Source organism: Ascaphus truei, chromosome 14 (assembly GCF_040206685.1).
Source record: "Ascaphus truei isolate aAscTru1 chromosome 14, aAscTru1.hap1, whole genome shotgun sequence".
Taxonomy (NCBI): domain Eukaryota; kingdom Metazoa; phylum Chordata; class Amphibia; order Anura; family Ascaphidae; genus Ascaphus; species Ascaphus truei.
In genome coordinates this window covers 6,822,425-6,842,795 of record NC_134496.1, presented here as the reverse complement: position 1 = coordinate 6,842,795, position 20,371 = coordinate 6,822,425, and the positions used below count along the sequence as shown (strand labels likewise).

Below are 20,371 nucleotides of genomic sequence, written 5' to 3'. Positions count from 1 at the left end.
TCTCCTCTAGGACAGAGATACAAAGTGCAGGTCTCCTCTAGGACAGAGATACACAGTGCAGGTCTCCTCTGGGACAGAGATACACAGTACAGGTCTCCTCTAGGACAGAAGTACACGGTGCAGGTCTCCTCTAGGACAGAGATACAAAGTGCAGGTCTCCTCTAGGACAGAGATACACAGTGCAGGTCTCCTCTGGGACAGAGATACACAGTACAGGTCACCTCTGGGACAGAGATACACAATGCAGGTCTCCTCTAGGACAGAGATACACGGTGCAGGTCTCTTCTAGGACAGAGATACACAGTGCAGGTCTCCTCTAGGACAGAGATACAAAGTGTAGGTCTCCTCTAGGACAGAGATACACAGTGCAGGTCTCCTCTAGGACAGAGATAAACGGTGCAGGTCTCTTCTAGGACAGAGATACACAGTGCAGGTCTCCTCTAGGACAGAGATACACAGTGCAGGTCTCCTCTAGGACAGAGATACACAATGCAGGTCTCCTCTAGGACAGAGATACACGGTGCAGGTCTCCTCTAGGACAGAGATACACAGTACAGGTCTCCTCTAGGACAGATATACACAGTGCAGGTCTCCTCTAGGACAGAGATACACAGTGCAGGTCTCCTCTAGGACAGAGGTACAAGGTGCAGGTCACCTCTAGGACAGAGATACACAGTGCAGGTCTCCTCTGGGACAGAGGTACACAGTGCAGGTCTCCTCTAGGACAGAGATACACAGTGCAGGTCTCCTCTAGGACAGAGGTACACAGTGCAGGTCTCCTCTAGGACAGAGGTACACAGTGCAGGTCTCCTCTAGGACAGAGATACACAGTGCAGGTCTCCTCTAGGACAGAGATACAAAGTGCAGGTCTCCTCTTTGACAGAGATACAAGGTGCAGGTCTCCTCTGGGACAGAGATACAAAGTGCAGGTCACCTCTAGGACAGAGATACACAGTGCAGGTCTCCTCTAGGACAGAGATACAAGGTGCAGGTCTCCTCTAGGACAGAGATACACAGTGCAGGTCTCCTCTAGGACAGAGATACAAAGTGCAGGTCTCCTCTAGGACAGAGATACACAGTGCAGGTCTCCTCTGGGACAGAGATACACAGTACAGGTCTCCTCTAGGACAGAAGTACACGGTGCAGGTCTCCTCTAGGACAGAGATACAAAGTGCAGGTCTCCTCTAGGACAGAGATACACAGTGCAGGTCTCCTCTGGGACAGAGATACACAGTACAGGTCACCTCTGGGACAGAGATACACAATGCAGGTCTCCTCTAGGACAGAGATACACGGTGCAGGTCTCTTCTAGGACAGAGATACACAGTGCAGGTCTCCTCTAGGACAGAGATACAAAGTGTAGGTCTCCTCTAGGACAGAGATACACAGTGCAGGTCTCCTCTAGGACAGAGATAAACGGTGCAGGTCTCTTCTAGGACAGAGATACACAGTGCAGGTCTCCTCTAGGACAGAGATACACAGTGCAGGTCTCCTCTAGGACAGAGATACACAATGCAGGTCTCCTCTAGGACAGAGATACACGGTGCAGGTCTCCTCTAGGACAGAGATACACAGTACAGGTCTCCTCTAGGACAGATATACACAGTGCAGGTCTCCTCTAGGACAGAGATACACAGTGCAGGTCTCCTCTAGGACAGAGATACACAGTGCAGGTCTCCTCTAGGACAGAGATACATAGTGCAGGTCTCCTCTAGGACAGACATACACAGTGCAGGTCTCCTCTAGGACAGAGATACACAGTGCAGGTCTCATCTAGGACAGAGATACACAGTACAGGTCTCCTCTAGGACAGAGATACAAGGTGCAGGTCTCCTCTAGGACAGACATACACAGTGCAGGTCTCCTCTAGGACAGAGATACACAGTGCAGGTCACCTCTAGGACAGAGATACACAATGCAGGTCTCCTCTAGGACAGAGATACACAGTGCAGGTCTCCTCTAGGACAGAGATACCCAGTGCAGGTCTCCTCTAGGACAGAGATACACAGTGCATGTCTCCTCTAGGACAGAGATACACAGTGCAGATCACCTCTAGGACAGAGATACACAGTGCATGTCTCCTCTAGGACAGAGATACACAGTGCAGGTCTCCTTTAGGACAGAGATACACAGTGCAGGTCTCCTTTAGGACAGAGATACACAGTGCATGTCTCCTCTAGGACAGAGGTACAAGGTGCAGGTCTCCTCTGGGACAGAGATACACAGTGCATGTCTCCTCTAGGACAGAGATACACAGTGCAGATCACCTCTAGGACAGAGATACACAGTGCAGGTCTCCTCTAGGACAGAGATACACAGTGCAGGTCTCCTCTAGAACAGAGATACACAGTGCATGTCTCCTCTAGGACAGAGATACACAGTGCAGGTCTCCTCTAGGACAGAGATACACAGTGCAGATCACCTCTAGGACAGAGATACACAGTGCAGGTCTCCTCTAGGACAGAGATACACAGTGCAGGTCTCCTCTAGGACAGAGATACAAAGTGCAGGTCTCCTCTAGGACAGAGATACACAGTGCAGGTCTCCTCTAGGACAGAGATACAAAGTGCAGGTCTCCTCTAGGACAGAGATACACAGGGCAGGTCTCCTCTAGGACAGAGATACAAGGTGCGGGTCTCCTCTAGGACAGAGATACACAGTGCAGGTCTCCTCTAGGACAGAGATACAAGGTGCGGGTCTCCTCTAGGACAGAGATACACGGTGCAGGTCTCCTCTAGGACATAGGTACAAGGTGCAGGTCTCCTTTAGGACAGAGGTACAAGGTGCAGGTCTCCTCTAGGACAGAGATACACAGTGCAGGTCTCCTCTAGGACAGAGATACACGGTGCAGGTCTCCTCTAGGACAGAGATACACGGTGCAGGTCTCCTCTAGGACAGAGATACAAAGTGCAGGTCTCCTCTAGGACAGAGAAACACAGTACAGGTCTCCTCTAGGACAGAGATACACAGTGCAGGTCTCCTCTAGGACAGAGGTACAAGGTGCAGGTCTCCTCTAGGACAGAGATACACAGTGCAGGTCTCCTCTGGGACAGAGGTACACAGTGCAGGTCTCCTCTAGGACAGAGATACACAATGCAGGTCTCCTCTGCTACAGAGGTACACAGTGCAGGTCTCCTCTAGGACAGAGATACACAGTGCAGGTCTCCTCTGGGACAGAGGTACACAGTGCAGGTCTCCTCTAGGACAGAGATACACAATGCAGGTCTCCTCTGGGACAGAGGTACACAGTGCAGGTCTCCTCTAGGACAGAGATACACAGTGCAGGTCTCCTCTGGGACAGAGGTACACAGTGCAGGTCTCCTCTAGGACAGAGATACACAGTGCAGGTCTCCTCTGGGACAGAGATACAAAGTGCAGGTCACCTCTAGGACAGAGATACACAGTGCAGGTCTCCTCTGGGACAGAGATACACAGTGCAGGTCTCCTCTAGGACAGAGATACAAGGTGCAGGTCTCCTCTAGGACAGAGATACAAGGTGCAGGTCTCCTCTAGGACAGAGGTACAAGGTGCAGGTCTCCTCTAGGACAGAGATACAAGGTGCAGGTCTCCTCTAGGACCGAGATACACAGTGCAGGTCTCCTCTAGGACAGAGATACACGGTGCAGGTAACCTCTAGGACAGAGATACACGGTGCAGGTCACCTCTAGGACAGAGATACACAGTGCAGGTCTCCTCTAGGACAGAGATACACAGTGCAGGTCTCCTCTAGGACAGAGATACACAGTGCAGGTCACCTCTAGGACAGAGATACACAGTGCAGGTCACCTCTAGGACAGAGATACACAGTGCAGGTCTCCTCTAGGACAGAGATACACAGTGCATGTCTCCTCTAGGACAGAAATACACAGTGCAGGTCTCCTCTAAGACAGAGATACACAGTGCAGGTCTCCTCTAGGACAGAGGTACAAAGTGCAGGTCTCCTCTAGGACAGAGATACAAAGTGCAGGTCTCCTAGAGGACAGAGATATACAGTGCAGGTCTCCTCTAGGACAGAGATACAAGGTGCAGGTCTCCTCTAGGACAGAGGTACACGGTGCAGGTCTCCTCTAGGACAGAGGTACAAGGTGCAGGTCCCCTCTAGGACAGAGACACACAGTGCAGGTCACCTCTAGGACAGAGATACACAGTGCAGGTCTCCTCTAGGACAGAGATACAAGGTGCAGGTCTCCTCTAGGACAGAGATACACAGTGCAGGTCTCCTCTAGGACAGAGATACAAAGTGCAGGTCACCTCTAGGACAGAGGTACAAGGTGCAGGTCTCCTCTAGGACAGAGATACACAGTGCAGGTCTCCTCTAGGACAGAGATACAAGGTGCAGGTCTCCTCTAGGACAGAGATACAAGGTGCAGGTCTCATCTAGGACAGAGGTACAAGGTGCAGGTCTCCTCTAGGACAGAGATACAAGGTGCAGGTCTCCTCTAGGACCGAGATACACAGTGCAGGTCACCTCTAGGACAGAGATACACAGTGCAGGTCACCTCTAGGACAGAGATACACAATGCAGGTCACCTCTAGGACAGAGATACACAGTGCAGGTCTCCTCTAGGACAGAGATACACAGTGCAGGTCACCTCTAGGACAGAGATACAAGGTGCAGGTCTCCTCTAGGACAGAGATACACAGTGCAGGTCTCCTCTAGGACAGAGATACACAGTGCAGGTCTCCTCTAGGACAGAGATACAAGGTGCAGGTCTCCTCTAGGACAGAGATACACAGTGCAGGTCTCCTCTAGGACAGAGATACACAGTGCAGGTCTCCTCTAGGACAGAGATACACAGTGCAGGTCTCCTCTGAGACAGAGATACAAAGTGCAGGTCACCTCTAGGACAGAGATACACAATGCAGGTCACCTCTAGGACAGAGATACACAGTGCAGGTCTCCTCTAGGACAGAGATACACGGTGCAGGTCTCCCCTAGGACAGAGGTACAAAGTGCAGGTCTCCTCTAGGACAGAGATACACAGTGCAGGTCACCTCTAGGACAGAGGTACAAAGTGCAGGTCTCCTCTAGGACAGAGATACACAGTGCAGGTCACCTCTAGGACAGAGATACACAGTGCAGGTCTCCTCTGGGACAGAGATACAAAGTGCAGGTCACCTCTAGGACAGAGATACACAATGCAGGTCTCCTCTAGGACAGAGGTACAAAGTGCAGGTCTCCTCTAGGACAGAGATACACAGTGCAGGTCTCCTCTAGAACAGAGATACAAAGTGCAGGTCTCCTCTAGGACAGAGATACACAGGGCAGGTCTCCTCTAGGACAGAGATACACAATGCAGGTCTCCTCTAGGACAGAGATACAAAGTGCAGGTCTCCTCTAGGACAGAGATATACAGTGCAGGTCTCCTCTAGGACAGAGGTACACGGTGCAGGTCTCCTCTAGGACAGAGGTACACGGTGCAGGTCTCCTCTAGGACAGAGATACACAATGCAGGTCTCCTCTAGGACAGAGGTACACAGTGCAGGTCTCCTCTAGGACAGAGATACACAGTGCAGGTCACCTCTAGGACAGAGATACAAGGTGCAGGTCTCCTCTAGGACAGAGATACACAATGCAGGTCTCCTCTAGGACACAGGTACAAAGTGCAGGTCTCCTCTAGGACAGAGATACACAGTGCAGGTCACCTCTAGGACAGAGATACAAGGTGCCGGTCTCCTCTAGGACAGAGATACACAGTGCAGGTCTCCTCTAGGACAGAGATACACAGTGCAAGTCTCCTCTAGGACAGAGGTACAAGGTGCAGGTTACCTCTAGGACAGAGATACAAAGTGCAGGTCTCCTCTAGGACAGAGGTACAAAGTGCAGATCACCTCTAGGACAGAGATACACAGTGCAGGTCTCCTCTAGGACAGAGATACACAGTGCAGGTCTCCTCTAGGACAGAGGTACAAAGTGCAGGTCTCCTCTAGGACAGAGATACACAGTGCAGGTCTCCTCTAGGACAGAGCTCCAAAGTGCAGGTCTCCTCTGGGACAGAGATACAAAGTGCAGGTCACCTCTAGGACAGAGATACAAAGTGCAGGTCTCCTCTAGGACAAAGATACAAAGTGCAGGTCTCCTCTAGGACAGAGATACACAGTGCAGGTCTCCCCTAGGACAGAGATACAAAGTGCAGGTCTCCTCTAGGACAGAGATACACAGTGCAGGTCTCCTCTAGGACAGAGATACAAAGTGCAGGTCTCCTCTAGGACAGAGATACACAGGGCAGGTCTCCTCTAGGACAGAGATACAAGGTGCGGGTCTCCTCTAGGACAGAGATACACAGTGCAGGTCTCCTCTAGGACAGAGATACAAGGTGCGGGTCTCCTCTAGGACAGAGATACACGGTGCAGGTCTCCTCTAGGACATAGGTACAAGGTGCAGGTCTCCTTTAGGACAGAGGTACAAGGTGCAGGTCTCCTCTAGGACAGAGATACACAGTGCAGGTCTCCTCTAGGACAGAGATACACGGTGCAGGTCTCCTCTAGGACAGAGATACACGGTGCAGGTCTCCTCTAGGACAGAGATACAAAGTGCAGGTCTCCTCTAGGACAGAGAAACACAGTACAGGTCTCCTCTAGGACAGAGATACACAGTGCAGGTCTCCTCTAGGACAGAGGTACAAGGTGCAGGTCTCCTCTAGGACAGAGATACACAGTGCAGGTCTCCTCTGGGACAGAGGTACACAGTGCAGGTCTCCTCTAGGACAGAGATACACAATGCAGGTCTCCTCTGCTACAGAGGTACACAGTGCAGGTCTCCTCTAGGACAGAGATACACAGTGCAGGTCTCCTCTGGGACAGAGGTACACAGTGCAGGTCTCCTCTAGGACAGAGATACACAATGCAGGTCTCCTCTGGGACAGAGGTACACAGTGCAGGTCTCCTCTAGGACAGAGATACACAGTGCAGGTCTCCTCTGGGACAGAGGTACACAGTGCAGGTCTCCTCTAGGACAGAGATACACAGTGCAGGTCTCCTCTGGGACAGAGATACAAAGTGCAGGTCACCTCTAGGACAGAGATACACAGTGCAGGTCTCCTCTGGGACAGAGATACAAAGTGCAGGTCTCCTCTAGGACAGAGATACACAGTGCAGGTCTCCTCTAGGACAGAGATACAAGGTGCAGGTCTCCTCTAGGACAGAGATACACAGTGCAGGTCTCCTCTAGGACAGAGATACACAGTGCAGGCCTCCTCTAGTACAGAGATACACAGTGCAGGTCTCCTCTAGGACAGAGATACACAGTGCAGGTCACCTCTAGGACAGAGATACACAGTGCAGGTCTCCTCTAGGACAGAGATACAAGGTGCAGGTTTCCTCTAGGACAGAGATACACAGTGCAGGTCTCCTCTAGGACAGAGATACACGGTGCAGGTCTCCTCTAGGACAGAGATACACAGTGCAGGTCTCCTCTAGGACAGAGATACACAGTGCAGGTCTCCTCTAGGACAGAGATACACAGTGCAGGTCACCTCTAGGACAGAGATACACAGTGCAGGTCACCTCTAGGACAGAGATACACAGTGCAGGTCTCCTCTAGGACAGAGATACACAATGCAGGTCTCCTCTAGGACAGAGGTACACAGTGCAGGTCTCCTCTAGGACAGAGATACACAGTTCAGGTCACCTCTAGGACAGAGATACAAGGTGCAGGTCTCCTCTAGGACAGAGATACACAATGCAGGTCTCCTCTAGGACAGAGGTACAAAGTGCAGGTCTCCTCTAGGAGAGATACACAGTGCAGGTCACCTCTAGGACAGAGATTCAAGGTGCCGGTCTCCTCTAGGACAGAGATACACAGTGCAGGTCTCCTCTAGGACAGAGATAAACAGTGCAGGTCTCCTCTAGGACAGAGGTACAAGGTGCAGGTTACCTCTAGGACAGAGATACAAAGTGCAGGTCTCCTCTAGGACAGAGGTACAAAGTGCTGATCACCTCTAGGACAGAGATACACAGTGCAGGTCTCCTCTAGGACAGAGATACACGGTGCAGGTCTCCTCTAGGACAGAGGTTAAAAGTGCAGGTCTCCTCTAGGACAGAGATACACAGTGCAGGTCTCCTCTAGGACAGAGATACACAGTGCAGGTCTCCTCTAGGACAGAGATACACTGTGCAGGTCTCCTCTAGGACAGAGATACACAGTGCAGGTCTCCTCTAGGACAGAGATACACTGTGCAGGTCTCCTCTAGGACAGAGATACACAGTGCAGGTCTCCTCTAGGACAGAATTACACAGTGCAGGTCTCCTCTAGGACAGAGATACACAGTGCAGGTCTCCTCTAGGACAGAGGTACAAGGTGCAGGTCACCTCTAGGACAGAGATACACAGTGCAGGTCTCCTCTGGGACAGAGGTACTCAGTGCAGGTCTCCTCTAGGACAGAGATACACAGTGCAGGTCTCCTCTAGGACAGAGGTACACAGTGCAGGTCTCCTCTAGGACAGAGGTACACAGTGCAGGTCTCCTCTAGGACAGAGATACACAGTGCAGGTCTCCTCTTTGACAGAGATACAAGGTGCAGGTCTCCTCTGGGACAGAGATACAAAGTGCAGGTCACCTCTAGGACAGAGATACACAGTGCAGGTCTCCTCTAGGACAGAGATACAAGGTGCAGGTCTCCTCTAGGACAGAGATACACAGTGCAGGTCTCCTCTAGGACAGAGATACAAAGTGCAGGTCTCCTCTAGGACAGAGATACACAGTGCAGGTCTCCTCTGGGACAGAGATACACAGTACAGGTCTCCTCTAGGACAGAAGTACACGGTGCAGGTCTCCTCTAGGACAGAGATACAAAGTGCAGGTCTCCTCTAGGACAGAGATACACAGTGCAGGTCTCCTCTGGGACAGAGATACACAGTACAGGTCACCTCTGGGACAGAGATACACAATGCAGGTCTCCTCTAGGACAGAGATACACGGTGCAGGTCTCTTCTAGGACAGAGATACACAGTGCAGGTCTCTTCTAGGACAGAGATACACAGTGTAGGTCTCCTCTAGGACAGAGATACAAAGTGTAGGTCTCCTCTAGGACAGAGATACACAGTGCAGGTCTCCTCTAGGACAGAGATAAACGGTGCAGGTCTCTTCTAGGACAGAGATACACAGTGCAGGTCTCCTCTAGGACAGAGATACACAGTGCAGGTCTCCTCTAGGACAGAGATACACAATGCAGGTCTCCTCTAGGACAGAGATACACGGTGCAGGTCTCCTCTAGGACAGAGATACACAGTACAGGTCTCCTCTAGGACAGATATACACAGTGCAGGTCTCCTCTAGGACAGAGATACACAGTGCAGGTCTCCTCTAGGACAGAGGTACAAGGTGCAGGTCACCTCTAGGACAGAGATACACAGTGCAGGTCTCCTCTGGGACAGAGGTACACAGTGCAGGTCTCCTCTAGGACAGAGATACACAGTGCAGGTCTCCTCTAGGACAGAGGTACACAGTGCAGGTCTCCTCTAGGACAGAGGTACACAGTGCAGGTCTCCTCTAGGACAGAGATACACAGTGCAGGTCTCCTCTAGGACAGAGATACAAAGTGCAGGTCTCCTCTTTGACAGAGATACAAGGTGCAGGTCTCCTCTGGGACAGAGATACAAAGTGCAGGTCACCTCTAGGACAGAGATACACAGTGCAGGTCTCCTCTAGGACAGAGATACAAGGTGCAGGTCTCCTCTAGGACAGAGATACACAGTGCAGGTCTCCTCTAGGACAGAGATACAAAGTGCAGGTCTCCTCTAGGACAGAGATACACAGTGCAGGTCTCCTCTGGGACAGAGATACACAGTACAGGTCTCCTCTAGGACAGAAGTACACGGTGCAGGTCTCCTCTAGGACAGAGATACAAAGTGCAGGTCTCCTCTAGGACAGAGATACACAGTGCAGGTCTCCTCTGGGACAGAGATACACAGTACAGGTCACCTCTGGGACAGAGATACACAATGCAGGTCTCCTCTAGGACAGAGATACACGGTGCAGGTCTCTTCTAGGACAGAGATACACAGTGCAGGTCTCCTCTAGGACAGAGATACAAAGTGTAGGTCTCCTCTAGGACAGAGATACACAGTGCAGGTCTCCTCTAGGACAGAGATAAACGGTGCAGGTCTCCTCTAGGACAGAGATACACAGTGCAGGTCTCCTCTAGGACAGAGATACACAATGCAGGTCTCCTCTAGGACAGAGATACACGGTGCAGGTCTCCTCTAGGACAGAGATACACAGTACAGGTCTCCTCTAGGACAGATATACACAGTGCAGGTCTCCTCTAGGACAGAGATACACAGTGCAGGTCTCCTCTAGGACAGAGATACACAGTGCAGGTCTCCTCTAGGACAGAGATACATAGTGCAGGTCTCCTCTAGGACAGACATACACAGTGCAGGTCTCCTCTAGGACAGAGATACACAGTGCAGGTCTCATCTAGGACAGAGATACACAGTACAGGTCTCCTCTAGGACAGAGATACAAGGTGCAGGTCTCCTCTAGGACAGACATACACAGTGCAGGTCTCCTCTAGGACAGAGATACACAGTGCAGGTCACCTCTAGGACAGAGATACACAATGCAGGTCTCCTCTAGGACAGAGATACACAGTGCAGGTCTCCTCTAGGACAGAGATACCCAGTGCAGGTCTCCTCTAGGACAGAGATACACAGTGCATGTCTCCTCTAGGACAGAGATACACAGTGCAGATCACCTCTAGGACAGAGATACACAGTGCATGTCTCCTCTAGGACAGAGATACACAGTGCAGGTCTCCTTTAGGACAGAGATACACAGTGCAGGTCTCCTTTAGGACAGAGATACACAGTGCATGTCTCCTCTAGGACAGAGGTACAAGGTGCAGGTCTCCTCTGGGACAGAGATACACAGTGCATGTCTCCTCTAGGACAGAGATACACAGTGCAGATCACCTCTAGGACAGAGATACACAGTGCAGGTCTCCTCTAGGACAGAGATACACAGTGCAGGTCTCCTCTAGAACAGAGATACACAGTGCATGTCTCCTCTAGGACAGAGATACACAGTGCAGGTCTCCTCTAGGACAGAGATACACAGTGCAGATCACCTCTAGGACAGAGATACACAGTGCAGGTCTCCTCTAGGACAGAGATACACAGTGCAGGTCTCCTCTAGGACAGAGATACAAAGTGCAGGTCTCCTCTAGGACAGAGATACACAGTGCAGGTCTCCTCTAGGACAGAGATACAAAGTGCAGGTCTCCTCTAGGACAGAGATACACAGGGCAGGTCTCCTCTAGGACAGAGATACAAGGTGCGGGTCTCCTCTAGGACAGAGATACACAGTGCAGGTCTCCTCTAGGACAGAGATACAAGGTGCGGGTCTCCTCTAGGACAGAGATACACGGTGCAGGTCTCCTCTAGGACATAGGTACAAGGTGCAGGTCTCCTTTAGGACAGAGGTACAAGGTGCAGGTCTCCTCTAGGACAGAGATACACAGTGCAGGTCTCCTCTAGGACAGAGATACACGGTGCAGGTCTCCTCTAGGACAGAGATACACGGTGCAGGTCTCCTCTAGGACAGAGATACAAAGTGCAGGTCTCCTCTAGGACAGAGAAACACAGTACAGGTCTCCTCTAGGACAGAGATACACAGTGCAGGTCTCCTCTAGGACAGAGGTACAAGGTGCAGGTCTCCTCTAGGACAGAGATACACAGTGCAGGTCTCCTCTGGGACAGAGGTACACAGTGCAGGTCTCCTCTAGGACAGAGATACACAATGCAGGTCTCCTCTGCTACAGAGGTACACAGTGCAGGTCTCCTCTAGGACAGAGATACACAGTGCAGGTCTCCTCTGGGACAGAGGTACACAGTGCAGGTCTCCTCTAGGACAGAGATACACATTGCAGGTCTCCTCTGGGACAGAGGTACACAGTGCAGGTCTCCTCTAGGACAGAGATACACAGTGCAGGTCTCCTCTGGGACAGAGGTACACAGTGCAGGTCTCCTCTAGGACAGAGATACACAGTGCAGGTCTCCTCTTTGACAGAGATACAAAGTGCAGGTCACCTCTAGGACAGAGATACACAGTGCAGGTCTCCTCTGGGACAGAGATACAAAGTGCAGGTCTCCTCTAGGACAGAGATACACAGTGCAGGTCTCCTCTAGGACAGAGATACAAGGTGCAGGTCTCCTCTAGGACAGAGATACACAGTGCAGGTCTCCTCTAGGACAGAGATACACAGTGCAGGCCTCCTCTAGTACAGAGATACACAGTGCAGGTCTCCTCTAGGACAGAGATACACAGTGCAGGTCACCTCTAGGACAGAGATACACAGTGCAGGTCTCCTCTAGGACAGAGATACAAGGTGCAGGTTTCCTCTAGGACAGAGATACACAGTGCAGGTCTCCTCTAGGACAGAGATACACGGTGCAGGTCTCCTCTAGGACAGAGATACACAGTGCAGGTCTCCTCTAGGACAGAGATACACAGTGCAGGTCTCCTCTAGGACAGAGATACACAGTGCAGGTCACCTCTAGGACAGAGATACACAGTGCAGGTCACCTCTAGGACAGAGATACACAGTGCAGGTCTCCTCTAGGACAGAGATACACAATGCAGGTCTCCTCTAGGACAGAGGTACACAGTGCAGGTCTCCTCTAGGACAGAGATACACAGTTCAGGTCACCTCTAGGACAGAGATACAAGGTGCAGGTCTCCTCTAGGACAGAGATACACAATGCAGGTCTCCTCTAGGACAGAGGTACAAAGTGCAGGTCTCCTCTAGGAGAGATACACAGTTCAGGTCACCTCTAGGACAGAGATTCAAGGTGCCGGTCTCCTCTAGGACAGAGATACACAGTGCAGGTCTCCTCTAGGACAGAGATACACAGTGCAGGTCTCCTCTAGGACAGAGATACACTGTGCAGGTCTCCTCTAGGACAGAGATACACAGTGCAGGTCTCCTCTAGGACAGAGATACACAGTGCAGGTCTCCTCTAGGACAGAGATACACAGTGCAGGTCTCCTCTAGGACAGAGGTACAAGGTGCAGGTCACCTCTAGGACAGAGATACACAGTGCAGGTCTCCTCTGGGACAGAGGTACACAGTGCAGGTCTCCTCTAGGACAGAGATACACAGTGCAGGTCTCCTCTAGGACAGAGGTACACAGTGCAGGTCTCCTCTAGGACAGAGGTACACAGTGCAGGTCTCCTCTAGGACAGAGATACACAGTGCAGGTCTCCTCTTTGACAGAGATACAAGGTGCAGGTCTCCTCTGGGACAGAGATACAAAGTGCAGGTCACCTCTAGGACAGAGATACACAGTGCAGGTCTCCTCTAGGACAGAGATACAAGGTGCAGGTCTCCTCTAGGACAGAGATACACAGTGCAGGTCTCCTCTAGGACAGAGATACAAAGTGCAGGTCTCCTCTAGGACAGAGATACACAGTGCAGGTCTCCTCTGGGACAGAGATACACAGTACAGGTCTCCTCTAGGACAGAAGTACACGGTGCAGGTCTCCTCTAGGACAGAGATACAAAGTGCAGGTCTCCTCTAGGACAGAGATACACAGTGCAGGTCTCCTCTGGGACAGAGATACACAGTACAGGTCACCTCTGGGACAGAGATACACAATGCAGGTCTCCTCTAGGACAGAGATACAAAGTGCAGGTCTCCTCTAGGACAGAGATACAAAGTGTAGGTCTCCTCTAGGACAGAGATACACAGTGCAGGTCTCCTCTAGGACAGAGATAAACGGTGCAGGTCTCTTCTAGGACAGAGATACACAGTGCAGGTCTCCTCTAGGACAGAGATACACAGTGCAGGTCTCCTCTAGGACAGAGATACACAATGCATGTCTCCTCTAGGACAGAGATACACGGTGCAGGTCTCCTCTAGGACAGAGATACACAGTACAGGTCTCCTCTAGGACAGATATACACAGTGCAGGTCTCCTCTAGGACAGAGATACACAGTGCAGGTCTCCTCTAGGACAGAGGTACAAGGTGCAGGTCACCTCTAGGACAGAGATACACGGTGCAGGTCTCCTCTGGGACAGAGGTACACAGTGCAGGTCTCCTCTAGGACAGAGATACACAGTGCAGGTCTCCTCTAGGACAGAGGTACACAGTGCAGGTCTCCTCTAGGACAGAGGTACACAGTGCAGGTCTCCTCTAGGACAGAGATACACAGTGCAGGTCTCCTCTAGGACAGAGATACAAAGTGCAGGTCTCCTCTTTGACAGAGATACAAGGTGCAGGTCTCCTCTGGGACAGAGATACAAAGTGCAGGTCACCTCTAGGACAGAGATACACAGTGCAGGTCTCCTCTAGGACAGAGATACAAGGTGCAGGTCTCCTCTAGGACAGAGATACACAGTGCAGGTCTCCTCTAGGACAGAGATACAAAGTGCAGGTCTCCTCTAGGACAGAGATACACAGTGCAGGTCTCCTCTGGGACAGAGATACACAGTACAGGTCTCCTCTAGGACAGAAGTACACGGTGCAGGTCTCCTCTAGGACAGAGATACAAAGTGCAGGTCTCCTCTAGGACAGAGATACACAGTGCAGGTCTCCTCTGGGACAGAGATACACAGTACAGGTCACCTCTGGGACAGAGATACACAATGCAGGTCTCCTCTAGGACAGAGATACACGGTGCAGGTCTCTTCTAGGACAGAGATACACAGTGCAGGTCTCCTCTAGGACAGAGATACAAAGTGTAGGTCTCCTCTAGGACAGAGATACACAGTGCAGGTCTCCTCTAGGACAGAGATAAACGGTGCAGGTCTCTTCTAGGACAGAGATACACAGTGCAGGTCTCCTCTAGGACAGAGATACACAGTGCAGGTCTCCTCTAGGACAGAGATACACAATGCAGGTCTCCTCTAGGACAGAGATACACGGTGCAGGTCTCCTCTAGGACAGAGATACACAGTACAGGTCTCCTCTAGGACAGATATACACAGTGCAGGTCTCCTCTAGGACAGAGATACACAGTGCAGGTCTCCTCTAGGACAGAGATACACAGTGCAGGTCTCCTCTAGGACAGAGATACATAGTGCAGGTCTCCTCTAGGACAGACATACACAGTGCAGGTCTCCTCTAGGACAGAGATACACAGTGCAGGTCTCATCTAGGACAGAGATACACAGTACAGGTCTCCTCTAGGACAGAGATACAAGGTGCAGGTCTCCTCTAGGACAGACATACACAGTGCAGGTCTCCTCTAGGACAGAGATACACAGTGCAGGTCACCTCTAGGACAGAGATACACAATGCAGGTCTCCTCTAGGACCGAGATACACAGTGCAGGTCTCCTCTAGGACAGAGATACCCAGTGCAGGTCTCCTCTAGGACAGAGATACACAGTGCATGTCTCCTCTAGGACAGAGATACACAGTGCAGATCACCTCTAGGACAGAGATACACAGTGCATGTCTCCTCTAGGACAGAGATACACAGTGCAGGTCTCCTTTAGGACAGAGATACACAGTGCAGGTCTCCTTTAGGACAGAGATACACAGTGCATGTCTCCTCTAGGACAGAGGTACAAGGTGCAGGTCTCCTCTGGGACAGAGATACACAGTGCATGTCTCCTCTAGGACAGAGATACACAGTGCAGATCACCTCTAGGACAGAGATACACAGTGCAGGTCTCCTCTAGGACAGAGATACACAGTGCAGGTCTCCTCTAGAACAGAGATACACAGTGCATGTCTCCTCTAGGACAGAGATACACAGTGCAGGTCTCCTCTAGGACAGAGATACACAGTGCAGTTCTCCTCTAGGACAGAGATACACAGTGCATGTCTCCTCTAGGACAGAGATACACAGTGCAGGTCTCCTCTAGGACAGAGATACACAGTGGAGCTCTACTCACAAGTTCATAATGAAGTTCTCCATTTAATGTGACGGCGAAGAATAGAGGAGGAACAACGTTTCCGGTCCCATGTGGACCTTTCATCAGGAGATGGTTCCTGGAACGGTGTCTTCCCGCTGTTCTTGGCTGTTACATTAAATGGAGAGCTTCATTATGAACTTGTGAGTAGAGCTGTACTTTGTACCCCATATTCTATATATGCTGTGCTATTGCTGAAAACACCTTATAACCGTTTCACTTGAATGGGCCATAAGGTATCTTCCAGAAGGGGTCCCAGGGCACATCACCACTTTTTTTAATGGAGATTGACGTTTCGATGTCCGACACAGGTCTGAGTATGTGACTGAAATGTCCCATGAAACATCTACTGTGTGCAAAACCCACAAGTGCACACAGTGAATATATTTAATTTCTTTTGGATTGTATTTTTTATGTCATGGTGGAGAGCAAGCTTATAATTGTCTGCTCCCATCTGTTTAACACATGTCAAGGTTTGTGAAAGAACATATAGTAGGATAGCACCGTGAGATTGGAGCTCCATGGAGTACTATGGTGTGAGTTCAAAGTTCCCTGCATGGTCGTGGCACATAACCTCTTGGAGCTGCTCAGTGTGGTTTAAGTTGTCCAGACATTGAATGGGGCATTAGTTTAAATTGACATATCCTTGCAAATGTAAGAATAGAAATGGAGAATAATGTAGCACCCAGACACTAACAACATAGACACTGTTATAGTGGCGCAAGGTACATGTACCTCTTTATAGCTAGAATCTACCAAAAGCTGCCCAGTATAACGTATCAAACAAATATGCTGAAATTAAGGGGGGTAGCACTCAGATATTAGAGCACAGAGCGCTATTAGCACATAATGACGACCGAGGACAGACCTAATCGTTTCTGGTCTACAGCCCCTTCATCAGGATAGAAAGTCGATGGCACAGTGACCTTAGTCCCTCCTGTTATCCCGCTGCCCTGGCGCTGGGACATTTTGAAGAATATAGAAGGCCTTCAGAACTGTAAACTAGGGCTTTGGGTATCTGTACGCACAGGGCGGTTGGCTTTAGGGCTTTGGGTATCTGTACGCACAGGGCGGTTGGCTCTAGGGCTTTGGGTATCTGTACGCACAGGGCGGTTGGCTCTAGGGCTTTGGGTATCTGTACGCACAGGGCGGTTGGCTCTAGGGCTTTGGGTATCTGTACGCACAGGGCGGTTGGCTCTAGGGCTTTGGGTATCTGTACGCACAGGGCAGTTGGCTCTAGGGCTTTGGGTATCTGTACGCACAGGGCAGTTGGCTCTAGGGCTTTGGGTATCTGTACGCACAGGGCAGTTGGCTCTAGGGCTTTGGGTATCTGTACGCACAGGGCGGTTGGGTCTAGGGCTCCTGGCTCTAGGGCTCCTAGTTCCCTGATCTCTCTCCTTCAAGCCATTTCCGCCCTGGCCAATGGTTTCTTCCTCTGCTGTGGGTTGTGGTATGTGTCTCTACTTTGGGAAGCGGTCTTTCTCTGCTTTGGGATGTGGTCTCTCACTGCGGGACTCTCTCTGACAGCTCACCTCTGGGGGACGGAGGAGGTGTCTCTTTGGCTGGAGCGTCTTAGTCTGTCTGAGTACAAGGAGGTCTTTACCCGCCATGACATCCGGGGCTGTGAGCTCCTACATCTGGAGCGCCGAGATCTCAAGGTATCTCTCGCAGACACCAGATCATCCACCGCCTGTACACGCGCTCTCCGCTCATCTTACCCGAGCGCTCTCCTCTTGCTGCATCACTCTTTTCTCACGCTCTCTCCTGACATGTGTGCGCTCTGCACCTCTGCTCTCTCGAAGCCAGAGGCGGGCAACTCCAGTTCTCAAGGGCCACCAACAGGTCAGGTTTTCAGGATATCCTGCTTCAGCGCAGGACTGAGCTACTGATTAAGCCACTGGTGCTGAAGCAGGAATATGCTGTGAGCTGTTGATGGCCCTTGAGGACCGCAGTTGCCGCCCCCTGCACTAAGCACTTGATCCCTCCATGGATAGTACGTTCTCTTTCCCTTCCTACCACATGCACGGCCTATTCTTAGGCCCATATTCATTATGCTGCAAAATGATCACCTCGTTAGCAAAGCATCAGACCCCGAGCCCGTAAACCAACAGCCCCCCAAAAAAACTAAAAACTGTGCCATCGGATAACCCGATCTGTTCATGTTGTGCTCATCCATTTCCAAGTTTTTCCAAATCTTACATGATTTATTTGTTTACAGAATTTTAACCTGGTTATTATTTCCCTGGCACCCCCTGTTACCATGGCAACCTAAGTTGCCCACTGTGCGAATGGCAGTGACCCCATTTTTACGCTTCCTGGGAGGCAACATTTTCCCCAACTGGTTATCTCCCAGAATTCATTTCTAGAATGTAAACGATAGTGTTGCTAAAGGAAGCATCATACGGACTTTGCAATGGTAACAAGAACCGAAGCATGTCTGTATTATTTCCTATGGTGAGTAGAGCAGGTTGGTACGTTGAGGTGAATGCTTCAGTTACCAGGTGGATTTGCAGCATATTGAATTAGTTTTATTTTCTTCGCCTCTCGCTTTCTGTAGAGGGGCTCCCCGGCCAGTTCTCAGGTATTTGGTGTGAACGAGACTTCTCTTTTCTTGTTCTGCAGGAGCTGGGTGTGACAAAGGTGGGCCACATGAAGAGAATCCTACACGGGATTCGGGAACTCAGCCCCCCTTCTGTCAGTGCGGACTAGGGTCTGTCTTTACTGCGTGTGTCGTCCAGTCCAGGTGACTCTTGTGACCGGTATTGCTGCAGATGACCACAAACCCACTCTGTAGGTATTATGGCAGCACAGCGCCTTGTTGTAGCTGCAGCCAATCAGACGTGCCTACATATCAGCGCAGCCAATCAGACGTGGCCAGGGTATCACTGCAGCCAATCACAGTCGTGCCCTTGGAATTGCTGCAGCCAATCACAGAGGACAAGTGTGTCCTAGATATAGATGCATTCATTCATAAACAAGGGCTTTATGTATTGTTTCAGCTAATCAAGGAGTGCACTGGATGCTTTTGAAGCCAATGGCAATCCATCACCAGGTTATCTCGGCACCAAATTGGGGATGAACTAACTTTTCGTAAGACAATCAGAAACCGGCAGTGGGACCGGCTACTTTGTGGTGAAGACAGGTCTTCTGCTGACCTACTCAAGTGCTACCTCGTGTTGCTTGGGACAGACAGAGCTGCTATCCTGGAGTGAGAGCAGGACCCATCATGACTTCACACTGCAGATGCACACTTTCTGTACCTACACATTGTAAAATCGTATTCACTCTTTTGCTTCCCTCGGGTGCCAGAGAGTCGCTCTAGGTGCCAAGACCCAGTTCCTCTGAATGTTGTCATGGCCCATAACTGCTTCTCCGCACCTTTCCCACCCTCCCCCTCTCATCACGCACCGCATTGGATGGTTGTGGACTTCTCAGTTCTGTGTTTGATATGAATACGCTTATTTAAGACGCCTTTCCTAAATCTGCAGGGAATATTCCTGGTGTTAGGGATGAATATCATGATCGTTGGTTGCTTTGGACTTTTACAAACCCAAGTTGTGAGAAGACATTAGAACGTCAAGCTCTGGTCTCTGATCAAAAGATTGTTTACATTTCTATAGGTACATTTCTAAGCAGGAAACAACCCGTGACCAAAATTAACTCCTTGGCCGCCAGTGGAGCCAACAACGCATTGGCAGCCAAGGAGTTAAAAATGAAGTATTGTTTCCTGAAGTTATATCGGAGGTGTGGTGTGAGGTTTCCACACCCATTCATCTTTCCGCTCAGCCACTTCTCCCACATTGTTCCCGGGCAGGTCCCTTCCCTTTGTCCCTCTGATAACTCCCGACCTTACCCCCTCCGTGTGTATTTATTAGTCCTGTGCCTCGCTGCAGCCTCTGCTCTGTTTCCAAAGTGATGTTAATGCTTGTAAATAGCTGCGTGGCAAAGGGCCACCTCTGTTCTTACAGTAAATGATGTCTTAATAGTGAAACGACTCGTTTATTTACTACACAATTGCTCGGGATCTTAGCAATTTGATTGCATGAAGGCTTTTCGGGGGCTGGGCTTCCAGCTCCAAAACCTGGTTGGCAAAGGCTTACACTTTGACTAATTACACATTCTCCTAATCCGTCCGCCCTGGCCCGGTGTGCAGTTATAATGCTTGGTTATAGCGGCTGCAGAAAGAATGACATGTTTCACACACAAGGATAATATGATGCATCGGCGTCTGAATCCCAAGCATTGACATTGCTCAGGGGCGGCCAACTTCAGTCCTCAAGGGCCACCAACAGGGCAGGTTTTCAGGATATACCTGCTTCAGCACAGGTAGCTCAATCAGTGGCTCAGTCAACAAGCGGTGGCCCTTGAGGCCTAGGGTTGGCCACCCCTGACATAGATGATAAACAATCTAATTGACGTCCTTAAACTAATCTAACTTTGCTGAAACCAAGACTTTGTTTCTTTTGCTTCTCTGGAAAGTAATTACAAATTGTATGGCTTGGGGTCT

The 20,371-nt window shown here is 50.6% G+C and overlaps 1 protein-coding gene across 10 annotated transcripts in view; it reads left to right on the top strand.

The window, feature by feature from the left end:
• Window positions 1-19,855, top strand: part of DGKD (diacylglycerol kinase delta) — a 193,499-nt gene extending 173,644 nt beyond the window's left edge. For 4 of the 10 annotated variants that reach the window (XM_075569618.1, XM_075569619.1, XM_075569616.1 and 1 more), the window contains 2 exons: window positions 17,392-17,522; window positions 18,487-19,855. In XM_075569618.1, coding sequence (XP_075425733.1) covers window positions 17,392-17,522; window positions 18,487-18,573 — 218 coding nt within the window. In that variant the 3' untranslated portion in view covers window positions 18,574-19,855. The remainder of the gene's footprint in view (window positions 1-17,391; window positions 17,523-18,486) is intronic. The other 6 variants (XR_012787927.1, XR_012787928.1, XM_075569617.1 and 3 more) reach the window with 6 other exon arrangements.
• Window positions 19,856-20,371: the final 516 nt, after the last annotated feature.